The sequence below is a fragment of the Phlebotomus papatasi genome, chromosome 1 (assembly GCF_024763615.1).
Source record: "Phlebotomus papatasi isolate M1 chromosome 1, Ppap_2.1, whole genome shotgun sequence".
Taxonomy (NCBI): Eukaryota; Metazoa; Arthropoda; class Insecta; order Diptera; family Psychodidae; genus Phlebotomus; species Phlebotomus papatasi.
Genome location: NC_077222.1, coordinates 98,280,936 through 98,307,743, shown reverse-complemented (window position 1 = coordinate 98,307,743; position 26,808 = coordinate 98,280,936). Strand labels below are relative to the sequence as shown.

Sequence of the window (26,808 nt, the reverse complement as noted above, 5' to 3'; positions counted from 1 at the left end):
CAAATACTATCTATTACTTTTCTGTGGTGTTGGAAAGTTGAGATTGTGCTTATGTGTAGTAGAGGGACGCCAAACGCAAGAATTTTCGCGCCAATTTGCTGAACCTGTTCCCAGACTCTTATTAGAAAGCACATAGTTACTAAGTAGCAGATCGAAAGATTGAAATGTGATCAATTTAGAGGCAATTAGAGCAATAAATAAATCACTTTACTTGCTGAATGTAGCGATGTAACCTTTTAGAGCCCTTTAATAGCCCTGCTCAAATATTTATTTACTACATATTGTATCATATATACTTAAAATGATTGTAAAAATAATGGAAAACGGTTTTAATAAAACCTTCTTGATAAATGGAAGCATAATTGAGAATCTGGACCTCCTCTGAGAGATGCTCTCCCAAAGAAAGCAAGTCAAACAACTTGAAAATGCGATCGTTTTTAACCGTCTCTCCACAATATGAATTTGCAAAAAATCTGGGATCGTTGCTTGCCCCAACTGTACGTTGTATGTGTGATCATTCCCTTTGCTTTAGTACATTATATACTAAAGCCCAATCATCTTGAACGCTATATATAAAATAAAGCTGCACTCATACAGCATCAACTATGCTGAATGCTTGGCACAGCCGTTTGTGATAAAGCTCAAGCGCAGGAAGGAAGATTACAGAGAGCAGTAAGTACATAAGATCACAAGTGACTTTTTTCGCGATAAATCCGTTAACGCCCACGGAAAGCACATAAGAAATCAGAAACTCTGGAGAATCATCAAATTGTCGCATATAAACATCTGCATGGCCAAAGTGTTATATTCCCCCAACAGAGATGATCGTGGGAGATCACAAGTGATCATTCGCACTTCAATAAAGAACACCAAAATGACAAATGAGTGTAAATATTTGCAGAAATTGATGGGAGATAGCATCTCCTCCATTCACAGAATAGAATCCATTAAAAATTATATATATTTAAGTTTTTTTTTCTTCTCGTGAATTCACAAAATTACAAATTTCTTATGTAATTCTGTGACATATTGTACCAACGTGTTTATTTTCATAAGCTAATTCTCTGAACACATTTCAGCACGAAAAAAAACAATAAACATGCCTTTCCGCTCTCTAACGATATGGTGAGACTCAATAGAAATTGCCAAAATTCACATTCAAACATTCTCAGAACTAAAAGGGTTTGAATTTCTAAATTGATAAGTAAATTCGATAAGCAATGTACAGTGCAAAAAAAATCAGCGACTGAACGCAGAGCGAAAGTTGTACAGTACGAAATTTAAATGCCCAGCAAAATTGCCAGAATTGTCGGTTAGACATTTTTAAAAGGCCATTATTTGCCATTTCACTCACTCCCATCGACAGAGAATTGAAGAAGAAAGCCATAAGATATATGCTTATGCTGGCATATATGACACTTTTCGGTCTCTCCTTCCATCTCTTCTCATTCCTGCAACTCCCTAATGGGCTCTTGTATGTTGAGCCCCACTACAAGTTCAACTGGATTGCATATATGTGTCTTGTAAGAACTTGAGAAGATTGGGTATATAGTTTGAAAACCAGAACCGGCATCTTGATGGTCAAAAGCAGTGGAAAAAGATTTGCACGCAGAGAGAAAGAAAAGAATTCCAGCCACATCGACTTTGATGGAAGAACCAAGCATAAAAACCTCCAAGCATGTATATGTGCATTTTCGCGCCCAAGCCATGTCAATTTTTATCAGGCGTTAACGGAAGAAAGAGAAGTTGGGATTCAAATCAAACCCCCAGTATAGATAAGAAAATTAAACAGTCCAAACAGCCCCCAACCATTATCAACTCAATTCAGTGTTAAAAGACCAAACAATTAGGATTAATTCAACATACAAAAACTGGTCTTCTCAGAATAACGATGGTTAGAAGTCTAGGTGGGCCTTATCTCAGAAAAATAACATGAGAGATCATTAGGATCGTTTTATTCCTACACCCGCAGATTTATCAAAGGCGACAGTTTTAAAAATAAGACGTTCGAAACATTTTTTTTGCTATACATAGCCAAGGTTTATATAAAGATAATTTATGCAAGACATAGCACATGATTACGTATAATGTTTGCCTATGTATGTACTATAAGTGAGCTGGGATTCTTTCATTATCACAGCTACTGTAATTCAGAGATTCAATTAGAAAAACTAATAAACATTCGGCCAACCGATCTTGCATACGATCAGCAAATTCTTCCAATGATTATGTTGTAATTCAATAAAATGTCTCGATACAATTAATAAAATTCGGAAAACGTCAGGTATATATAAATTCCGGATGAGGAATCCATAATGCAAAGTATCTTGTAATATTGAATTTCGCTTTTTCCTAGGCCGAGATCATCATTTTCATCAGTTTCTGACTAAGCCGTGTCTCGGCTTAAGTCGTAAGTGTGCCTGGGGTATTACTTCTTGGTAGTAAATTTAGATTCAACGAACGGGATGATTTCATGCTGCCCGGCAATGCAACTGTACTAATTTACCTTCGTTCATTAACTTGATATCACAGACCTGTCCTTCGATATAAAGGCTTTAGATAAAGTACATCTTTGATAACATGATAATTCATCAGTCTACTAGAATAGGCGCAACGTTATTCCCAATCGGACATCGACCAACTTTTCGTCATTTTCAGTTAAGACCAGAACATATCACATCTACCACGATCCAAGAATAATTTTATTTATGCAATTCATCAATAGGTCAATCATTTCAGTATCTACCATCGAATCGTAACTAACAATCCGGCCGATTCCTTCCTCAACATAGGCTTATACGGGCTTCAGACCTAAGGCTTAGCCATATGGCTTAGCTTCTCTTATTTCTTATCAGTCAAGATTTTTTGGGAAAATATGACGTAGGACTGAATATTATGGATAAACGATCTAGTTAATTCTGAAAAATCAATAAAATTGGTTACAATTTTGAAATTTGAGACCTTCGGGAACGGAGCTAAACCTCATGTCTGAAACCGGCCTTAGGGCCTTGACAGACCTGAGGGGGCCTTGGCAGACCTGAGGGGGCCTTGATAGATCTGAGGGTTAGCCGGGAGACGGCTTAGCGTAATTATATTAGAAATAATGTTCAAACTACATTTCCATCATTTTCCACTAAGTCGTCTCTCGGTTTAAGTCGTAAGTGTGTCTAGGATAAGGCTTCTAATGGCGGGGACCATTGGCAGGTGGGCACAGGCACCCATTCCGGCCTACCAGTTTGACCTAGACTGGTCACAGGTCAGAGGACACTTTGAGCCAGACCATCGGATTCGCCTCTCATAGCTAGGCTATAATATCCTTCTACTTCTTTCAATCCCGAAGGTTCCAAACCCGTTACTCAGCGTAGCAGTAGTTTCTCTATAACAACGCAACTGTCGAGTATGAGGAATGAAGGTTCCTCAATTACACGGTCACTACTCAGAGACCCGTAATGACCTCCTTCAACATAATCATTCAGGTTTTACTCTCGGATGTGGAAGAGATTGTTCTCAACAATCGCATTGCTCGGCTATAGAGATAGATCTCTGACAGGATACGGCCAGAGCAGTGACATGTGCTTAAGGCCCCTCTCAAGACCTTTTACAGTAGACTCTCTCTCAATCGGGAATATGGGACAAAATGTCATCCGGTTTAGCAATAGAATTGAGCGTCAAAGCCTTTGTAAATTTCACAAAAAGTGCTCAATTATAAAGAATGACGATAAAATAGGAAGAACTACAGCGAATTTGAGCGAATTAGCTTCATAATTAAACGTGAAAATTGTCAACAAAATTTGTCGCCCGATTGAAAAAGAGCCGATTGAGTGAGAGTCTACTGTACATTATAACGCTCCTACTTCATCGCCATTAACCACATCAACGTCATCTGTTATACCCTAGACAGATATACGGTTTAAGCCGTAGATCTTTCAAGGCTCTTGTCTAGCTCAAGCATGAACTGGGATTGAGTAGAGAAGTCTTTTGATAAAGGATTACTCTCAAAAAGTACTACAATCAACCCTTATAACCAGTAATAACATACACCCGATAGTTCGCGTACAGTTCCTAAGTCTATTTCAATCTATCAAGAAGATCAAACGTGTTTCAGTACAGAAACTTGAACATGAAAACCAAATTCTTGATATACATGACAGAAGCAAAAGTCCTTAGCAATCAGAATTACGATTCCCATTTATTTAAAATATAGAAGAGAATAGAATATTTATTTGGTGATTAATGCCCCGGCTGAATGCAACAAGTTGGAACTATACAATATTGTACATTTTTAATATAAAGACAGATATGTTTACAACAAAAAGTATACAATCAGATGTTTAACAAGACGATAAAAAAAGGAAAAAAAATTGAATTATAATGAAAAAATCGCCTTGTCCCACACTAACTACCTCTGTCCAAAAGCTCCCTGGTCTCCCCTATCTTAATATTCTATTCAAGTTGGCTCAGAAATCGAGTTTTCCATAAAAGAATCACAAGTGTTATAAGCTAATATAACCTTATCAGTGGATTTTTTTGTGAAATAAACATTCCAGTTTTCACTTTTGCTATGTGTGACCATTGATAAAAAAAGCTTCATTCATTAAAAGTATACAAGAAATGGGATCGCACTGATCTATTCCCAATGAATTATTAATAAGATTTTCACAAAAAGACATAGAGGACCTTCAAGGCCTGTCTGAGGTCGCTCAAGACCAAACCGTTGGGAAACAATCCAGTTTTTTCATTAAACCCAAATAAAATTCTAATTTTAAGGAGTCAATTTGAACAGGCCAAAATTTTCCTGTACAGGATAGCCCGACGAAAACTTGCACCCCATCTTGAGATCGGTCTCTGTTTTTCCCGCCACTAAATCAGTGTCTTCAACACATTCTCAACCCGGAGATTATGTGGCACGTCTTGAAGAACATAACTATTTGAGCGGGAAAATGCCACTGTATATAAGACCAGTTTTCGGCAAACATCGATACCGGCTCTCTTCCATAGCTTTTTATCATAAGACCATTCCCAACAGGAGTGCAAAACATCTTATCAGCAATTATGTTTCCACAATAGCTTCCAAAACCATTATAGCAATAGCAATTTAAAGCACATAAATATCTGTTGCGATTTTGATTGATTTACTTTGGAACATTGTTAAAATATTTAGGCGTAGAGAGATCATTGATGATGCCTTTGTGTAGGAAGACCCAACCCAGTAACAGGTCCTTGGGAGTGGAATATTTTTTTCTATTCAATCCAAAGAGACTTTTTGTGTGAAGACTCTTATGAGGAGTTTCCTCGAATTCAGATTTTGGAACAACAAAACACAAAAGAAGCCAAAAAGGTAGTCCACACTTCAGAAACGTGTCGATTTCATATAAATGTATCCAAGATAAGGATGAAAACACTACATTATGTACATGCACAGGGTGGTCTTTTGGGGAGAAAATCAGTGGTTTTCCTCAAACAATACCTGTGATGATCACCGAGACAGAATCCTCAAGAGATCTTTGATAACCGTAAAGAGTATGTGGAACAAAATTATACATACTGGCTCTTCGCATCCCTGTAGGAGGCTTCCTCTTGCAAAAAAGACACAGAGAATTCCCTCGAAACTCAATAAATCAGGAGTGGAATGTTAAGGGCGGCACTTTGAGAGGTGATAAAGTAACTGTGGAAGTTATTAAACATCCAAATTTATATTACACTTTCAGGAGAATATTCAAGAACATCCCAATTCCGCTTGAAATGCAATGGGACTGATTATTATGAAAGGATTTTTTTTCCCACCAATTTATGCGTTTGATTTTGAGATATCCTTTCTGGTTTTTTATACTTTTCCCACACATTAGGCCTCATAATTACTTAATAAACTCTATCCTCCTTCGGAGCAACAACACGTGTGTCGTCTCTTCAAGTGTTGAAAGATCACACGGGTTTTTTCCACTTCAATTCGTCGTTATATTTCAAATGCAAGGCATTTAAAAAAGACTTTATCGGTAAATGAATTAAGTTTATGAATTACACTCGGTTTTGGAAAATTGAAGGTCATATTCAATTGCCTAAAAACGACACATAGTGGAGCTGGAGCAGTCACTTATTAGTTTTAAGGTTTGTAAAAGTTCAAAGAAAAACATGGAAAAATGCTTTTTTCGAATAAGAAATTCATTTCAAAAGAAATTAATGGAATAAAAAACAAAAAACCTGAATAAAGACTAAGAGAAAATTTTATGTTTAAATATGGTTGTTAAAAATTTTAACAGAGATAAAATAAAATCACTGTGGTTTATTTTTACAATTCGTCGTACCTAAATAAATTATCTTTAAATGTTTTAAAAGGATCAAAAATTATACTAAAGAGTTCTTTAAACTCGTAAGGAAGCAAAAAAGCACATTTTTTCTAAAAAAGTATTATCAATTTTATTATTTATTTATTTTTTATTTATTTATATATACACATTCCATTTTTACAATGCTTTATATGACTAGTAGTCTTTTTTAAGACTTGTTTGAAAAATCGAAAGTTTTTTTTCTTAAGAAAAAAGAGTAATAAAAAATTATTTTATAGTTAAGTATTATGCCTAACCAACGCACTATAACTTTTGTTTAGTAAACATGTTTTTGACATGAGAGTGAGTGAGATCTAGATCTAGTCATCTCACTCATTCTCATGGGAAATTTTGAAAACATATTTACAAAACAAAGTTATTGTGCGCTTTGCATTACGGAGTAGTATATTCTTGAAAAGTCAGTGTTCTAATTGTGAATTTAACTGGTTTTAATTTATTTTAAAAACATGTAGCTTCATATTTCAATTTTTCAAAAGGAAAAGCAACGCTAGAATTTTCTCTGAGGGAATGTACTATTACTCCAATGTTACTGATCAACAATAAAAAATCATTTTTTTTTAATAAATCAATTATAAAAAACTTGGATACGTAATTCAATTACGTTTATCGTTTTAACTGAACAAAATTATCTTTGAAAATAAAACAAAAGAATTTAAAAAATCTAAAGCCGTTCCCGAAATAGGTAAAAAAATCAAAATATTTGTTAAAAATCGCAATTGACGAATAAAGCAGGAGACACAATTTTTGGTGTCCCATAACTCGAATCAAGATTCTAATGCCTCTGGCACACCTTTTAGATCGGTATAATTTCATGAAATCAAAATTCGCGTCCTTTTCTTTCTTAATAGATTTGCATAAGTCTATCACACTCTTTCGGTCTCAAAATTAGATTGAACTAAATTGAATTTGGAGTGATGTTTAAGAGAAGAAGAAGAATGCAAAAGAGTAGGATAGACATATGCTAAACTTTTATGAAAGAAAAGGATATGAATTTCGACTACACGAAATTTTCCTGATCTAAAAGGTGTGCCGGAACCATAAAATTTTAAAATAAATTGGAAATATGTTTTTTAATGTATTTTAACGTCAAATTAAAAAAAAACACCTAGTGTTGGGAATTAATTAAAATAGTTCTACAATTCATTTCATTTAAAATTTCAATTCTTCAAAATTGCATCCTAAATTTAATTCCTAACATTCAAATTGCTCAGTTTTTTTTTTTTTTTTAAATTTCAAATGTATTTCGCAGCTAACTTCACTTTAGTTCCTTTTTATAAAATATTTTCATATAAAAAGTTCATGTGGCTCTGCCCTTCTCTTTTAACCTTCAAGTTCTCTGGAAAAATCTAAACGAAGTGACTGTGAGCTAGTAAGAAAATTATAAATCCTTTTAGATTATTAGTTAGACGAGTCAGTGAATTGGTCAATCGTAATTGATCTATTTTTCTCGAATATCCATTTTTTGTGTTTTGTTTTATGTTTTGTTCTGCAGTTCAGCTAATTTTTAAAGGAATTGGAGTAAGGTTTGTTGGGTAGATATAAGGGGCTCAAACAGAATTTAGGTTTCTGCAGCCTAAAAATCTTACCATGCTCCTTATACAATCTACTAATCAAATGTTTTATGGGCAAATAAATTTTAAAATCTTATTTTTTCCTTTTTGCAGGATAACTGAGACTTGGCCATTTACAACTTAATATTTCAGTTTTATTATTTATAAACATACCAAATTAAATTTTTATTGAACAATATTTCCAAAATACTGTCCAATCTGATACAATCTAATAAACTAATTTAGAAACTATTCTGGATAGAAAATCACCCCGAGAAATTAAGAGTAGCAGAGTATAAATTAAATAATGTTAGGAAAAAATCCTTAAAGATCTGCTCATTTCGTAAATCTGGATTGATTTTAAGTTAAGTCCATAAGTAGCCGAGGTAGTGTGTCCTTTCCTTCGAAGGTAAATTTTAGAGAATGTTAATGATTTTATGGCTGCAATTAAATATAAATTTTCTAATGACCCGACTAGAAAATATTCAAGGTAGTTTCTAGAAAAGTTTAATTTGGCAATTTGCAATAATTATTAGGATTAGAGAAAATCCTGGATTACAATTTAAAAGCCACTTTCTAACCATTGTAATTTATGATTCTCAAATTTCACCATGGGTTTGTTTAATAGTTCATCCATGATATTGTGAATTTTGTTATTTGAATTGTTTTATGGAAACTGTATAAATATTGTAATACACGTTATTAAAATCGTAAACTAAGGTTTGTTTGTTTTACCTATAATAATAAATAAATATAGTGTTATACTATATAGAATAAATGGAAAATAACATCGGTTATCACAGAAATTCTTGTATTTTTTTTCTTTTGATTCTTTTTGTACGAACCGCAGACATAAGATTAGGTATAAAGAAAGGATAGAATAAAAGCATTGAGCGATGCATTCTCCGTAGACGAATATATTTTGATTAAATAAATAATACATTTGAGCCACGGAATTTGATATTGATTTATTTCTTTGAATTAAGTCCCGTCCAAATGTGTGAGATAGAAGTTAATAGGATTTTCAACGCTCTTTCTATCGGTGATTTTCTATTAAAAAAATCTCTTTTCATGGCAAAGGATAATGGAGGAAATTTAATGGTAAATAAGGTGCTCATCAACATTTGAGACGAAGGAGATGACCTTATGTGTCTGTTGGGGGCTTAGAGGTGTCAGAAGAAGAATTGTATATTTTCCCGAAGGATCCGATGGTATTGTTTGGGTTTTTATGCAAAAGACCCAACATTATATATTGGTCTCCTCATTACCACTTATATTCCCGTGATTCCTTCAACCGAATCGCCCTTACCCTCGGTGTTGTTCTCAAAATATAAATTTACGTGAAGATATGTTTATACATAATGGGTGTTGCACATAAAACATTCTCATGTTTAGTTGCTGAGTATGACCCTTTCTTTTGAAAAATCTTCCTTATGGTTGAACAAAGAAGACAAAGTATGGTCTGGGACTGCTTTATGTGACTTGGGTATTCTATCAGTCATCATTGAAAAGACATTGAAATGGAAATAAAATCCACAGGAGTGTAGAGAAACTAAGGTTGGGCCCAAAAAATTCTAGCCTTTTTTTTTAGTTGTACTTGGGGAGAGGGATATGGGAATTTTTTGGGATCTCCAAGTGGAACACGAAAAAGGAGTTAATCGAAAATCTCAACGGGCACCCAAAAAATCGTGATTCTTTTTATTATTACTTTTCTCTTTGAGTGCCTTCATCCACCATTTGGGTACATTTATTGTTCCACCATCATCGAAACATATCTCGCGACTCACCACCGCTCGCACCATCCAACTTCTTATATTGCCTAAACAAAAGACGGGTCCGATAATTATGTAACCGACAATCGCGGGCTCCACCACTACTACACCTCATCACCTACGGACCTTTTGTAGCTCTGGGTTGGGAGTTTTCGTTTCCTAACAATCGCGGCTTTTGAGGCAGCAGTCGTGAAAAGATAATATACGACGATACATAAAGTCTTGTGCCTGAGATAAAACAACCACTCAGTTTTCCTGGTTGGAAAGAAGAGAATTATATACTTTGGGCCCAAGAGAGGAATATTATTTTTTTCTTCTCTCCTATACCCAGCACAGCACACCGTGAGCCCGTGGTAGGTATATTCTTCTCCTTGAAGAACATTCATGCCCATTCTCGCCGTGTCATCAACCTTCGATCGCATTCCTGTGGGACACCACCATGGCTTTCTTCAAAACCTGGAGCCTCCACCAACTTTTGAAGTAAAAACAGATGAAAAACATACACTGGGGGCATACTTCCACTGGAACTCCTATGGGATGTCGTTACAAATGGGGAGCTTATACCAAAAGACGAAATAAAAAATTGCCCTCATAATGTTTTCTCAAAAGATATTACATAAGAGATATGAAGAAGAAAAAAAACTCATGCTCAAGTCGTTAATTTTTTCAAATCAAACACCCGAGACGTATTAAATACTTGGCACCAAATGGCGAGATATTTCTCTTATAGAAAACAACCACACTCCTTCATTATAATGGAGATCCCCGAAAGAACCATCTCACGAAAAACCTATTATTATTCCTCATAAGTGATCGTTTGATCTTAACAGCACTTCTTGTATTTCAGTCCTCAACATTGCTCTGGAGAAATTGGAAAAATCTGAGAAATCGTTTATTAATTGTACTTCAAAACAAAGGATTGCAGTCTGTTGATCGACTAAGGATCACAATTTGTATGCAACGATCGCGAGTCAAGATCAGTCCAGAAGACTCCAAGACGACCCAAAAAAAAAGCCTAAACATATTCATTGACTAAAAAAAATCTGATCAATGCAGAAAACCAGTTTAGCAATGTCGCAAGAATTCACCAATGTAGGGATCAATAGCGAATCCGCCAAGTTTGCGAATTTTTGGGGGAACTAGTTCAAGCGTCTAGCGAGATATTCGCAACGGTTTGTTTAAAAAGCGCGCCCCATCTTAACTTTTACTTCAATCTAATTATTCAGAGAGATTTTCTGTTTTCACCGTAGACACTTTAACCTCTGTCCATTTGAATAAAATGTATATTATTCCTGTAATTTGAATAATAAAACAGGTTCTGTGTCCATGCGGGAGAGACATCCCAAATGATACTTGATGCTTCCATCTCAAGAATTTTCTCACGGATCAAGTCTCCGAAAATATCACAGTGATTAAGCAAACGCATTAAAATGATTTCTAAATCTCTTTCTTTTTATGTTTTTTTTTCTCTCAAAACTAAAATGCGATGTTTAATCATTTCCAATAAATTAATTAAGGGTAAGCTGCCAGGAAATCCCTATTTAAAATGGAATGTACAATAAACCATTCACCATTTTTGTCCTGATGGATCCTTCTGTTTTTCAAACAGACTCAATGAAGGAAGTGGAAGTTCATTTTCCGAGAAAACACTTGGTATTAGAGACACAAAAGATTGCAAGAATAAGTGAAGCCAGCTGACCGGATACATTCTGACTGTGCGCGCGCCGTTTGAGCAACAGGCTTCACTTTTCTTCTAATTCTTTAGAAAACATGTACCAAACAATTAACAAAAATAATGTTGTCATGATTTTTTTATCCTATTTTTCAGTAAAATCTCCTCAATGCAAACAATATCCATTTATTGAGCAAAATTTCTAAAAAAAAAAGCTTCCAAAAAATTTCAACTAAACTACCAAAAGCAATTTTTGTGAGAAAGAATCACTTTTGGTTTATTGCTTTAATTTATACAACAATCCTCCTTGTCCATTTCTCTGAACAGAAATCTTTGGTCCCAAGAACTGGTTATTTCACGCAATATAGGCTCAACAGACACCTCAACATTTCCACTGAAGACTATTGTTAAAAATCTATTTGTGAACCGAATTAGAGATATCTTGAAGATGTCTTACATCCTCCAGCAAAAATCAACAAGAAACTACCTCTCTAGGAATATCGGATAAAAAGAAATAAAATATATTTAATGATTCATCATTTTCTTGTCTCACGTGCGTATTGGTTTTATCTATTGAATCGCCATTTCATCCATAAACACATAAATGGGATGAGTTCTGATTGATCATAAATTCCAATTTATCTTTTTGGCAATTAGACATGGCTCATCATTCGATAAAAGTACGTTAAATATATTACATATCTCTTATTAGTGCGAAAAAAAAAATTCAGAAAAATAGCTCATTAGCATGGGGAATCGTCTTAATAAATGGTGTTAACAATTGGTGTGATTGATTTACAATTGGATGGATAGCCTGTTGAGGAAGACATTTGGGAATTCAAGAAAATTCACCCATGAAATCAATTTCTACGCATTTTGTTGTGTATCATTTAGAATTTTAAAGGTTCTAAACAAGCGTCTAATGTGCAAAGAAAGACCAAAAAATGCTTAGAATTTCGTAATATTTTTTTTGCACTACAAAATAGCGAAAGACATGATATAATATATTCTAATTTATAAAACTTCAAAGAATACATTTTTTTTAGCTAAATAAATCAGACAGGTTGGAAAAATAGAATTACACATTTTTTATCCTCAATTTTATTAATTCTAGAAATTATGAGGATATTAGGAATTTTAAGAATTGTAAAAGTAAATGATATCCAAGAAAATTAAAAAATCCCTTACTTTTATTAGGTACTAACTCTGGTTCCTCTTCAAATGTCAAATAAATCTTTTATCTATTAGGTTCTAAATGACACCTCACAAAATTCTTGAAATTCTTAGATTTTCCTCTAGAAAAAATTCAAATTCAGTGGCGATTTTTACACAGTTGCACTGATTTGCTCAGCTTCGTACAAGATTTTTCCACCTATATACGCTTCATTTTTACCGCAAACATTACACCGGACACAAAATTGTGTACTTCACTGTTTAGACTGAACTTTCATTTAGTTGTTTTAACCGTTTGTAATAGAGATCATGCGTTTTAAAGCCAATTTAATTCGTATTTTCTACCAAATGCTCATGTGACACTTGGAAAACCATTTTTCACTGCATTTTGACAGCCAATTAAGTGTCATTTCCTAACAATCACACATACTGTAATCCTCGGATTTTCTCTAACACTTCCAATCTGTCTTATAAGGGTTTCAGACCTGAGGTTTAGTTATGTGGATAAAATTTCGAAAAATAATAAAATTATCAGTTCATGATGTGATTAACAATTTTGTGATTTTTCGTAATCTGTGTTAGATAAGAACTTAAGATTTTTGCAAGCCGTCCATAAATTGATGACGCTACCTTAGATTCTACGGTCTTATTGAATGATCTGTTATATGAAAAAAACATTCCGGAATCGAAAATTGTTAAAGAAACGCTCATTTCATAAATGTTTTAATATAATATAAAGCCCAGTTGAAAATAAAAATAAGCAATATTCGAAAAAGAAATAAATCATGTATGAGTACTTTGCTAATTCATTACTGATTAGGACCGCTGCAGATAGGTTGAAATTTTCAAGATCTTTCCAAAAACTCTAAATTTGACAAATTTTGTTGAGAAATAAACGCTAAAGAATAACTGAACTTTAACCGTTAAATAATAACGATTTTATATGTAATGTTCGCCTGGACTAAAGCATAGTAAAGTAAAGTAAAGTGAGAGGAAAAAGAATAAACATCTAGGTACTATTGACTTATTAGGGGAAAATGGGGTCATCGAAGACCCTAACTCGATATCTCTTATCATTTGGCCTCTATTCCGACAACAAGTTTACGGAAAAATAAAAAAGACAATACGGAAAAGTAGACAAACTACCGTTATACGAGCTTCCGACCTAGCCATAGCTTCCGTTTAGCCACACGGCTTAACTCCTCTAATTCCTAATAGGTCAAGGTTTTTGATAAAATTCTGACCTAGGATTGGATGTTAAGGGAAAGTGATTCGTTACATTCTGAAAAAACCAAAAAAAAAAATGATTCGTTTTTAAGATTTTGAGACCTAAGCCTCTAGTCTGAAGACCCTTTTATACTCGGTTTTATACGAGCGTCATACTTAAGGTTAAGTCATAAGGGGAAGTAGGGCATCTTGATTTTGGACAATTTTGAAATTGGGCTTTTTTTCTCCGATTTCAAAATGGAATTGAGCCTTGTCATGATGTAATAGAGCTTCGCAATTGGTTTGTTGAGCTAAATTATATCATAATAAGGTCCAGTTTCATTTAAAAGTAGGAGAAAAAACTTAGGGGGAATTGGGGCACCTTTGAAAGTGGGAACCTTTGTAATTGGGTTTTTCATGTACTTGTAAATAAAATTGAGCCTTATGGTGATATAATTTAGCTGCACAAACAGATTGAGAAGCTAAATTACATTATGATTTGATTCAATTCTACTTAAACATAGGAGAAAAATTCCAATTTCAAAGGTGCCCCACTTTCAAAGGTGTCCCACTTTCACATAATTTCAAAACTACCCTAATTCAAAGGTGCCCTACTTCCCCCTATGGCTTATTTTCGCTCTTTTCCGGCAAGATTTTTTAGGATTGAATATGAAGGACATGATCCATTCTGTTCTGAAAAATCACTTTCGATTCCAAGATTCTCGGGAACTGGGATAAACCACCAGTCTGTAACTCGTGTTACATTTTCCTTATTATTTGAAACTTCAAATTCGCAAAACGCGTAATGCTAGAGATATATAAGTGTCTCAAAATTCCAAGTATTGCTCTCTCTTTGACTTTGAGCAATAAAATAGGACGATTTCCAAACATTCCCTAATTTAAATAAACCAAATCGATTAACTGAACCTGAAAATATTCCACATGTTTGAATTTTAATGACATTGCGATAAGCAAAAACCAATAGAATTTTTGTGAATGAATGTATTTTTTATCGACCCTCTGGAAGTAAACATATCCAAAATTTAATTCAAAGACATATTTTTGATAAGAAGGGTTTATTGCACTCATCGTTAAACATGATTCCTTCAATCACACACTATTTGAATAATACATTGTAAGAAGAGGAAATGGTCGGTCTCTTCGAAATACAGGCTTTTACATTTTTTTTTTGGTCAAGTTCCACATGGGTCAACAAATAAGCCCTAATTCATACAGATTATTGAGAGATTCTTGGTTAAATTCTTTCAGGGGTATTTTGGATGGATTTTGGTTTCCAGGTCGTGAACGGAAAATATTGACCGGTTCGTGAATGTTCAGTAGAAACCTGTAACTAAAGTTAAGGGACGATGCCTGAGGAAAGGTTTCTGACGTCCTGAAATATGGGCAACATGGTCAATTTCTTAAGAAACGACCGTTAAAATCTAAAGCTGAGCGGTGTGACATATCAAGTTGATACTTTTTATAAAATATTCATTTTCTAATCTTCTTAACAAATCAATTTATTGTTAAATTTGATTATTAATGATTGGGAAGGTCTCGAACAGAATGCATTGCTTTTCAATGAGCACAGAAAAAATTGAGACATTAATACAGGGCCCTTATGAGATTAATTCATCCATATAACGTGTTAGGGGATTGAAAGAAATTATTCACAGTGATTGAATTATCTGACTATTAATACAAGAAATTCAGATGCTGGTAGAAAATTGGATAATTCTTTTCATTATTGCATATGTTTAGACAAATTAATACATTCTATTAAGATTGAAGATCTGATTTTTCCTTGAATCTAACTATTGGATTGATTAGAGAGTATTACATTAACAAACAGCTGTCGTGTGATAACCATAAGCTAACGATTCATATAAAAAATCGCCGATAGGCAATTCAGTCTGGAATTTCACACGTTAATTCAATATTTCTGCTATTTTGATAAAACCACAAAAATTCTCAAAAGGCAGCTGATTATACATTTGATGATGTTTTAACACATCGTTAGGCATAGGAGGCTTCTTCAGAAGAATTATGCCACCTCATCGAGCCTCTTTTGGTCTATCGGACACTGAAAAAAAATCATTCAAAAATCTCTTTTAAGATTTGAAAGACAACCGCAATGTCTATTCAACATATCGTCAATAGAAGACAACTGGTTAGTTTCTTTGTTGTTCTTCCTTCTTTTTGCAACATTTCACCCCTTTCCGCATAGAATTCTTCTAATTTCTCATTTTGCATTTCAACACAAACTTTTATGCCAAAAGAAATAGCACGAGTTTCTTATTTTCTCTCAAATTTCTATAGATTTCAAAAGAGAATTGATAGGTGTGGGATTCTTTTCTTGTTTTTTATTTGAAATATTCCTAGAAACGCAGGAGAAAATCCTTTTTTTTTAGGCATATCCATCAATAGGATATCCCTCAAAATAACACACATATTTTGTGATGCTTTTTCATCCTTAATCAGTTTTGTGAAAATCATTTAGAATAATGAAAGAAAATCACAGGGTAAACTGTGCTACAACAAATAACCAAATAATGGCATGGTCGAAAATTGTTGGGCTTCTTGGGAAGTACAACTTGTGGTTAAGATCTGACAGATTTTACCATTTAATTATAATCAGGTTATACAGGAAAAGTCAGAGGCAAAGTTGGTTGAATTTTTTCGAACATGGTCAATGAACCAGCAATCATCTCTTGGGGATGGGCATTCTGCAGTAACCAAAAGACATGATAATTGCAAATTTCTTGCAGAGTCCAATGCAGGAGAATAGTAGGGTAAAGGCACCCCTTATAAGCAATACCCCAATTATCAATATAAAATTAGAAAGCCTCTCAAATAAAACAATTCAATTTTGTCCCGGAGGTTAGAAAGGAACGCTAAGACGACGATGGTCAAGATTATAGGAAAAGATAAAATAAAGCAAAGCTTGATAATTAGTCATGAAATTTTCAGCAAAAATTAAAATCCAAGAAAAAGAATTTTGAAAATGTTTTAGAAAAAAAGTGAGACCTGGCTATAGAGTCACAAATAGAAATTTTGAAATAGTAAATATCAAAATCCATTATCTTCTAAGATTACGAAATTCCCGGCCAAAATCCCGAAGAGGCCAAAATCTCGAACGTCAAAATCCCTAAAGACAAAATAACGAAAGCCCAAATCCCGAATGGTTCAAAATCCCGAATAGCCAAAATTCCGAAAAGCCATTATCCCAAATGGGTTAAAATCCCGAAATTCAAAATCCCAAACGGGCTAAAATTCCGAAAGCCAAAATCCCGAATTCTTAAAAGTGTCATAGCTAGTCCGAGGAATGCACCCTCACTTGTTGGACGCAAAGGGAAGTTTTCTGTGTTTTGCGAAATTATTCTATACATTATCCTTCGTATAATTTCGTCCCTTTTAGGATTTTGACAATACAAGATTTTGGATTTCGGGATTATTGCTTTGAGGATTTTGACTTTCGGGATTTTAGTTTTTTGGGATTTTTTGGTCCGAAAAGACCAGAATTCCGAATAATTGGCTTTTCGCGATTTTCTTTTCAGGAATTTGGCTTTAGGGATTTTGGCGTTTAGGATTTTAGCTTTCCGGATTTTGGTTTTTCGGGATTTTGACTTTAAGAGACTTTGATCCTTTCAGGATTTCTACCAGTTCGGAATTTTGGTTTTTGGGATCTCGACCCACTTGGGATATTGTCTCTTCATGATTTTGGCTCCTCTAGATTTTGGCTTTTCGGAATTTTGGTTTTTGGGATCTCGATCCTCTGGATTTTGATTTTTCGGAATTTTGATCCATTCAGGATTTCTACTCCTTCTGAATTTTAGTTATTCGGACTTTTGGCTTTCCAGATCTTGGGTTTTCGTGATTTTGGATTTTCGGGATTTTAACCCATTCAGGATTTCAATCCATTAGGGATGCTCGCTTTCGAGACTTCGACTCACTCGGAATTTTATCTCTTCGGGATTTTGGCGTTCGGAATTTTGATCACGACCCCTTTTATCGTAGACGTCAATGAATTTTGATATTTTAGTGAAAATCTCTTTTACGTTATTTCTCTGACATGATTCTTATCCAAAAGGCTAGATAAGTCCTCTAAAAATATGGAAACCAAATCGTAGCGTTTATTGCTTAAGTTACACACAACACTCTGAAGTAAGTATGACGTGAAAATTACGTAAGAACACTCATCTGCGTTGCAAGTAATTTTCATAACGCAAGAATGCGTTTTCTTCACGTCAATTTTCCATATTTATAAGAAAAATGTTTGTTTGCGAGAGAAGTTTCCAAAACTCTTAAAACTGTTAGACCAAGGACATTTCAAACCTGTTAAAGTACACGGAGGTCCGCTTTGAAAGAAATTCTCGGGACCGAAAAAGCCCGTGAATTCACTCCAGTGACATAGAAAATTTGCATACTCACAGGAGATATCTTTGTAATAAGATACGGAAGAGAAAATTAGAAAATTATTTCAAAGCTCCTAATAATAGGCAATTCATATCAAATTCTTTCAATCCGTTTTTACTTAAGCCGGAACTCCCTGTAACTCTAAGTTTATTTCATTGTGTAATATCATAAGTTATATTAGCGCAATTTGCTTTGATAGTAGCCCTCTTTTGCTGCGGGCGATGCATTTAGGCATAAAGCAAGGTTTGGAAGCTTTAGATTAAGCATTCGTTTCTTTTCTGATTTTCTTAATCAAATCTGATATATTATAACAACATGCAGATTTGAATAATTAGTCCTGTACGGCACATTTCCTGAATAGGTTTAAAGATTAAATTAAATAAAGAACAAAGGAAGAAAGGAGTAGTACAAAACTTCCCTTTCAACAAAGCTTTTCTTTACCTTTTCTTTTCCCTCCTGAGTTTCGTCTGTTTCGTCTATAAATTGGCATCTTAATGAAGGATTTAATATGAAACTCCAATTAGGATGACAATAAAATAACCGAGGTTTTGGAAATTGGACTTCAAGAGCGTACTAGGGGAAAGTGCTCTCCCTTCGAACGTTCATGTCTTCGAATAATATGAATTTCTTTTGTTTTTTGTATAAAATTTACACAAAATTATCACGTAATTATCAACAATTGATGATAAGCCAACTAATATTTATTAGAAATGTGTAAGTTTCTTATGAAAACTACAAGAAAATTCACATTACTCGAAGGTATGAACGTTCGAAGGGAGAGTAGTTTCCCCTAGTGGTGGTGGTCCGATAAGATTTTTCTTGTTAAGGGTGTATTGAGGATCAGCTCAGGATCAACTAACGGGTGGTTCAGAGCATTGAGCATTATACGATCGGAAGGCATGATCGCTCTCTGCTTAAAGGTGTACACTCTTCATTCCCACTCAGAGGGTTAACTCTAGGGACAAGGCACTTTATGTACCCAATCAGTCTTTGGAAATCATAATAACGGCAGGGACTTTAGCGGCGAAACCAATTCGACTTACATTAGTTTCTTTATCTCGAATTTCAAGCACAATTTTTATTATATTCAAGATGTGTCCACCGCCGTCTTAGTGTAGATTCCAACCTCTAGGATCAAACGATGGAAATATCCCTTCTTTTGGTTGTACGCTTTGGATTTAGAATACGTTTTACATTTCACTGAGGCTAGGTCAGTCAAAGAGAAAGAGCCATAGCCATGAGGTGATTTAAGGTAGCCTTAAGGGGTGCTTTGACCTTATTGCTTTTTGTACATTGAGTAACAATGTATCGTCCCAGCATAAAAAAATGTGTAAAGCGCGAGAGTTTGAACATTAACGGACTATTTACTGAAAAAAGAGAAATAATGCGTCAACAAACGCAAGAACAAGTGCACAGGGCACTTCAAATATCCATGACAAGTCTCTTCAACTAATCAAATAGTCTTCCATAGATGAGAACGAGTTTTCTGGAGAGAAAGAGAGTGAAAAAGCGGATGGGAAAATATTGAAGGAACTAACCAGCATCTTCTAAATGCCCAAATAGAACAAAGTGAATTGAAAACAAACATATTTTCAATAGTTTCTTTGTGCTCACAAATACCATCCAGATATGTGCAAGAGATCTTGTGACAAAGTTATGCTTAGTTTTATCAGAAAACTTACACTGACAAGCCCTTAATCAGGGACTAGTTCTTGTGTTAGATATTTCGCAAGGGAAGCTGTTTAAAAAAGAGATCTAAATGGGAAAGTTTAAAGAAAAGCCAAGAGGTATTTAGAAAAGTGGAGATTATTGTCAGTAACACGTTCGATATTCATAGGAAGAGAATGGAAGGAATTTTGCTGGACCACACATTTGATACCCAAAGCAATTTTTGGCGCGAAACTCCCTTAGGCAATCACAAGAGAGCAATCCCTCAATCAGGACTTCACAGGAGCTGAAAAAAAAACCGAACTCATATGTTTTCAATTTTCTCCTCAACCTCACCAATAATATCCTCTTCTTTTTTTGGTCAGAAAATGGCACTTGAGGAATGTGCAAAATAGCTTTTCAGTGGCAGGAGGAAGCGACTTAAGAGAGAAATCTTATGGGAAAAATCCCATTTCACTCCCACATCGTATTATGAATGACTTGGGAGAAGAGGTCGGTGTCGAGAATGTAATTTGTGATGTTTTTTTTTCTAGTATATAACATTTTATTTTATTTTCTATTGCACTGGAGTGAGAGGGATTTCTTGGTAAAGTTCCATACAAAAATGCTCCTAAATATGGACAAACGAATTGAAAGGCTCGTGTATCAAAGGCAAGGATGCCGATTCTTATTTGTATGATGGCATTGGACATGGGCTGAGATGTACAAGAGAGGCAGGAATTCCTGGATCAAGTGGAATATCCCAGGGACACAAAAAAACGAAGGAGTACATAAAATGTTTATGTATTGTCTGTTTTGGCGCTAAAATAAACACAAACACTTTTTGGCGCAATTTCCGCTTTCTTTAACCACATCATTTAACCATAAGCATTTGGTCATTATTGGCGCCAGGACTTTCACTGGTCACAATTGGGCATCTTGTGTCTTGGCTTTCATCCTTTCCCCCAGATCATTTAATATATTCATATAATTTATGAATTAAAACACTTTGAGTTCACATAAACATAATCTCTCTATCTTTGTTTCCAGGAATCCATTCACAGTACATAGTGCTTACATTATGTGAATGGATAGGAAATTCGATAACTATTCCGCTTATAAAATCCTTAAGAAAAGACACAGAAAGGAGCCTGAGAGAGGGAATTTCGCGCCAAAATTAATGGTAGATAGTTGGGCATTATGTGTGCAAGTGCGGCAGAAAGGTCTCAGTATTTAGCCACTTTTGGAATAAAAAAAAGAGGGAAGATAGGAGAAAAACCATCCCACAAAACAGGACAGCATCAAGTGAATTCCAAGATTGTAGGGGGTTCCCTTTTGTGAATCCTCAGAATTGATTTTTTTTCTCTTAACTCTCCTGAACATTGTGTGCATAAAAACTTATCTTCACACATAAATAAAACCTTCTCTGAGAACAAAAAAAAAACATTTGAAAACTGAAGCAGGTGATAATAATCGCTCATGTGATGAATAGTGAATAGAGCAAAATTTTTGGCAAAAGTAAAGGATTAGAGAATTTATACCTAATGCTCTTTTTAAATGCCGCCCCTATGTAGACCACATAAATTCACCCAGACATCATTCACAAGAAGGAAGTGATTATGGTTGATGCTAAACCGTTACGTCCCAAAGAGCAATTCCAAAAAAAACCGCATAAAGAGCCGAATTCCAGAGATTTTGCTTTGCATAAAAAATTGCCAATTGTCTTACCTGGTAGATTTTTCCTCAGATTGGTAGGTGTTGGAAAATCCACTGTCCACCGTTGGTGAGTGATCTGGAACATACAGGATTTCATTAGAGAGCGACATATGAAAAGGGAATGAAGGGAGGCAAACATTCCATGCAAATAAATATTTGCTCTCAACACAACAAATATGAGCAATCAAAGATTTTATTATTCTTCAAGTGTACTTTATCAACAGTACCCCATATATGTAAAATATCCACAAATAATGTAAAACGGTTGCTGAAACTAAAAACGGAAGTGACATAACGTTTTCCACGTGAGAAAAAGTCCCCTCAAATGATAAGGTAATTTCTTAGGCAACATTGTATCACTGTCTAAATTTCAATCGGGATTTTCACATTCGTAATTAAAACTTGAAAGATTTTATACAAAAAAGATGCTAAAAACTGGAAAATAGTATAACAGGGTCGGAGGAACGTCTGTTCGACAGGAAACCCCTATTGACACTTTTGTCAAAATGTTGAAAATTAATTAATTAATCTAGTAAAAAATAAGTAATATAACGTTTTTTCTGTAATATACCTTTTACTATAAACAGAGATGTTCAAATTTCGTATCCCAAATGGTACAGAGTAGGGTGTCAATAGGTGCTGACACGAGTTCTTAAAGTGTCAATAGACGTTGCTTTTACCCTACCATTATTTTCGTAGAATAGCATACTTTAGAATTCAGAATATTATGAGGATTTGTCGACAATACGGAGTCAGATTAAGACTAAACGGTGAGTGATAGCGACTTTGGGTTTATGGATAATTTCTCGTAGAATCACAATCAACTCTTATGCAATAAATACCTAATAAATGTGATATAATTCAGCCTCTAATTTATTTTCAGAAACTCGAAAATAAATCCAAAAAATTATTCATTTCATTGAACGTTTTTAAGTTTATAGTGGTGTTTTTAGAGGGGAAACTCCATCCGGGTGCGGCAACACTATTTGTAGAATGTAGAGTCTACCTCTTCTCCAGAGCTTTCGACATGTTCCACATCTTCCTCTAATGGTCAAGTGTTGTCAGAGATCTGTGGATTTCATTGGGTAGGGACTGTTTTGCATTGGTGGAAATTTCTAAAATTTTCACAAAAGATCTCAACGGATGCATCAAAAACCCTTCAATAATTCGAGGACAACTGATTTTTAAGTTTCTTAAATATTTTAAAGGAATTCGCGATAAATTTCTTGTCAAAAGGGATGGAAAAGCGTCCTAGGCTTTGTAAAGTGCTCGAACTTGTGACTTAGATGCCATACTTCAAAAATACTTTAGCATAATTTACCGTATGACGGTTCCTATCCGATTTGCCCGATTCATAAATCTTCAAAAGATCCTACAAAATAGTTTAAGGAATATTTTCGCATAATATACAATTGATTTTCACCGAAAAAATTACTTATCGGTTCATAACCGGTTCATTCTCGGCTCACAATGTATTTCAACCGATCCATAAATCACTCAAAACTTTGTCCAAAATACACCTTCAGGAGTAATACAATTGAATTACTCGTAAAAATTAGTTATCAGTTATGACCCGGTTCAGAACCGATTTGAATCGGTTTATGTGTCAGAAATTCCAAGACCTTTTCAAAGGATTTTTTGTATATGGACGAAATGTCTGTGTCTGTAATCTAAAACTTATTCAAAAAATGAAAAAAAAAATCGCACGACGCGTTTTCGAGCAATCCCCAAAACATGGGTTTGATGGAGAAGGGGAGGGTTTAGGGAAAATGAGGGACATGTTAATGGTCCCAGGCTTGACTTATAGGGGTCCCCCAAAAGTTCCAAGTCTCTATCTCTGACTGTTTGGCTACTATGCGTTGTAACGGCCGGACGGTAGGACAGACGGATAAACAGTGTGACGTCAAAAAACTAGGAATTCCAGATTTCCAAAATAGGGGAAGTGGGGCACCTTTGAAATTGGGATTTTTTTTCCTATGTTTAAGTGAAACTGAGCTATATCATAATGTAATTTAGTTTCTCAATCTGTTCGTGCAGCTAAATTATATCATGATAAGGCTCAATTTTATTTAAAAATAGGTGAAAAAGCCCAATTTTAAAGGTGCCCCACTTTCAAAGGTGCTCCACTTCCCCCTACTTCAAAAATTCCACCCTATAAGGAGTAAGGAGTCGAAACGTAATATATATAACTCAAAATCCGAGAGATTATAAATAATTGCTCTATCTGTTCGAGCAGTAAAACATTTACATGAAAAGTATCTTATTTATTTTTTTTCAAATTCTGTTATGTAGAATACGTTTTAGATTTAATTTTCAATGTTTTTCTTTTAATTTTATGTCTGATCTTGTCCACTTTGGGGCTGATGCCTCAATCTATGGCTCACAGCTTAGGAAAAGCTAGCCATTTCCTCTCACAATGCTTGTTAGAACACCATAACACAGAGCAGTTTTAACTGGTTTTTTTTCTTTTTTTTCTTGATACATCGTAAATTTTCATATGAAGATTGTATAAAATTATATATCCTATGGATGATTGGCTAAGACGGCGGTGGCCGCTAAAAATTGTAATGTATTTTTGTTTCTCTTGTGCTGTTTCTTATGAGCATTGCTGATGAAAGCATGTCTATCTATCTAAGAAAAAAATATTGTAAAAATAGGGGAAGTTGGGGCCATTACAAGGAGTTCAATATATTCTTTTGTCAAATGAAAATGAACTGTAATTAATTGAACAATTATAAAATTAAAAGTATTTTCTAAAGTTAAGTCATGTTAACCTCTCTTGTTCTTCTTACTATTTTTTTATCAAAAATAAAAAAATAACTAAAAATTCTCGTGCATAATAATTTTGTTTTTTAAAAAAAATTAACATGCAGAAGGTGCTTTTCAAGAAAAGTAAATTATTACCTTGGAAAAAAGACTCCATTATAAAAAAGTTCTATTCCACTAGAAAAGCAATTTGTTTTTTTTTTGTACAAAATTAATTATTACAAAAAAAATCTCGGTATTATTTAACAGAAATAAAAAAATATTTTGTAAATTAAATTTCCAAACGATTTTTATACTTATAAAACTCAAAAACGTGGTTAAATCGTATGAAAGCTGACACATTTAGATAGAAAAGGATCTCTTTAATTTTATATGGCGTGGGGTAGTTTTGCACAACCTAGTTGCTATGATCTTTATTTCGAAAGGTAAGTTTAATGCTTATTATACGGCACACCTTTTGAATGTGCAAATCGCTTTTAAATTTAAGTCCATTATTATATGCGGTTCAACCGAAATAAAATGAAAAAATTAACATTGCCAGTACATACGTAATATCCGTCTCAATACGATTTAGTGAGCACATCTCTGTTCCAGATATTCATTTTTAGGAGCAACAAATACCGATATCATTAAAAAAGGTTTTGCTTTGATTATTTCCAGCCCTTTCAAGGCATTCATCTTTTCCGAGGACGATGAAAATAATTGTCGCTTTCTTTCTTTCGCTTTCAGGTGTATTTCCTCACGGAGAACCTGAAGGGTTTGTAGCCTACTTCGGAGAAATAGAACCAGGCCCATTTTAATACAATATTCAAATAAGTGACAAGATAATTCTTATTCTTCCTCTAAAATAGTTTATTCTAAAAATTAACATTGCTCAAAATTATTGCAAGCCTGAACTGCCTCACTCTCCCCTAAATATAATTTTTCAAAAGAAACTTTGAGCAATGGAACTGAGCGTATAAAGTAACTTTTCACGATGTATATTTATCAAAGTACATTTGTAATATTATTAATAAAAGTATCAGTAAGAAACAGAAGAACATAATTGAGACGTTAAGAGCAGAAGTGGACCGTTTTAATAGGGAAATGCATACAAAGGAGACCACTTCTGCTCTGAGTGTCTAAATTGTTTTTAAAATTTTATATTTTATTCAATTTAAGATCATGTATGATTCTAACACCTAGTTGGAGGTTGGCATAAATCGTTATCTTCTAAATCCATGGAATACCTATATCGTTGCGTTCTCTATTTAAAGAGTTTGAGCAATAAAATCGTTTAAAAAAATCAGGTTAAGGAAATGAATCCTCAGCATTATCGGAGGTATATAATATACCTCATTGTTTGCTCTATTGCGTTCAATTTTGATGTAGGTTACACGCACCGCGATCTAGCAAGTGATCTATAATACTGCGTAGAAGGAAAAGTGCACACGTGCTGTGTTGAAGAAGGGTGTACTATCTTCTTTTCCCAAAGTTTAATGACTTCTTCCCCAAAATTCAATAGATTCTCCTTATACAATTCACCCGCGCTCCCTAACGGATTTGATTGTCCCACAAAATACACACCAACAGCCATAAACTAACAATTATTTAGGGCAAGGTATATTTAATTACATTTTTTTCTGTAAAAAGGAATTGGAGGAGAATAAGAAAAAAAAGCCGAATGGTCGGAAGCATCGTCACAGTGCTTAAGCAAAATGTACGTTTAAGTTTTACTGTCTTTTGGAACGAACAAGAGAAAGAATATATGCGCCAAATTCTTATTAACAGTTTATGTAAATATGAGGCAATTCGTGCTGTACAGAGACCATGCCCTTCTTCCTGCCCGGGCAGAGGAAGTTGAGATTTTTTTCCCTTTCCTCTGTCTTCAAGGCTGAAACCTCTTTTTTTCGCATACTTGGGGCTGTCTTCAATGAACACGTGCGCACGAGACAAAATATCGCAAAGATCACACTTCTTAAGACAACATTTGCATCTCATTTAAATATTCCTATAGTGAAGATTTTGGATAAAAAAACATCAATTGTGCAAATTGATGGAAGAAAATAGATGAGATCAAGTTGAAGAACATCTTTAAGGAAGATTGAGTTCTTCTAGTTGGCAAGAGATCGTTGGAGTTTTTAGCATATTAGGTTGGGATGAATGTTTCCTGATATTGTGCAATAAGGGCAGCATTGAGTTTGCGACCAGAAAGGATAGTTAGCATAATAGTCTCAGTCGAGTGACTGTAACAGTCGTGAAACACTTGCCTGGTGTTCCGCTCTTTGACCTTCTGCACTTGATCCCTTCTTGAACACCCAGTGACCAACAAATGTAAGAACTTATGTCCAAGTCGCCTAGTGTTTCATACGCAACATAATTGAGGAAATTCATCGTCGGACTCCATTGATTTTGGGCGCAAAATTACATCCATAACACGAGGCATAAAGGCAAAATGTACCAAGGGCGTTTCTTCTTCACCTTGTCCTACTGGAATTCCTGATGATATCTTGTACAGTCCAAGGCACAAGCACCCCTTCTGGGTTTGCAAGATAGAAGTTATTAAG

At 34.5% G+C, this 26,808-nt stretch overlaps 1 protein-coding gene across 1 annotated transcript in view; it reads right to left on the bottom strand.

The window, feature by feature from the left end:
• Positions 1–26,808, bottom strand: part of LOC129809956 (M-phase inducer phosphatase-like) — a 106,639-nt gene that overhangs the window by 56,731 nt on the left and 23,100 nt on the right. The window contains exon 3 of the mRNA XM_055860131.1: positions 21,509–21,572. Coding sequence (XP_055716106.1) covers positions 21,509–21,572 — 64 coding nt within the window. The remainder of the gene's footprint in view (positions 1–21,508; positions 21,573–26,808) is intronic.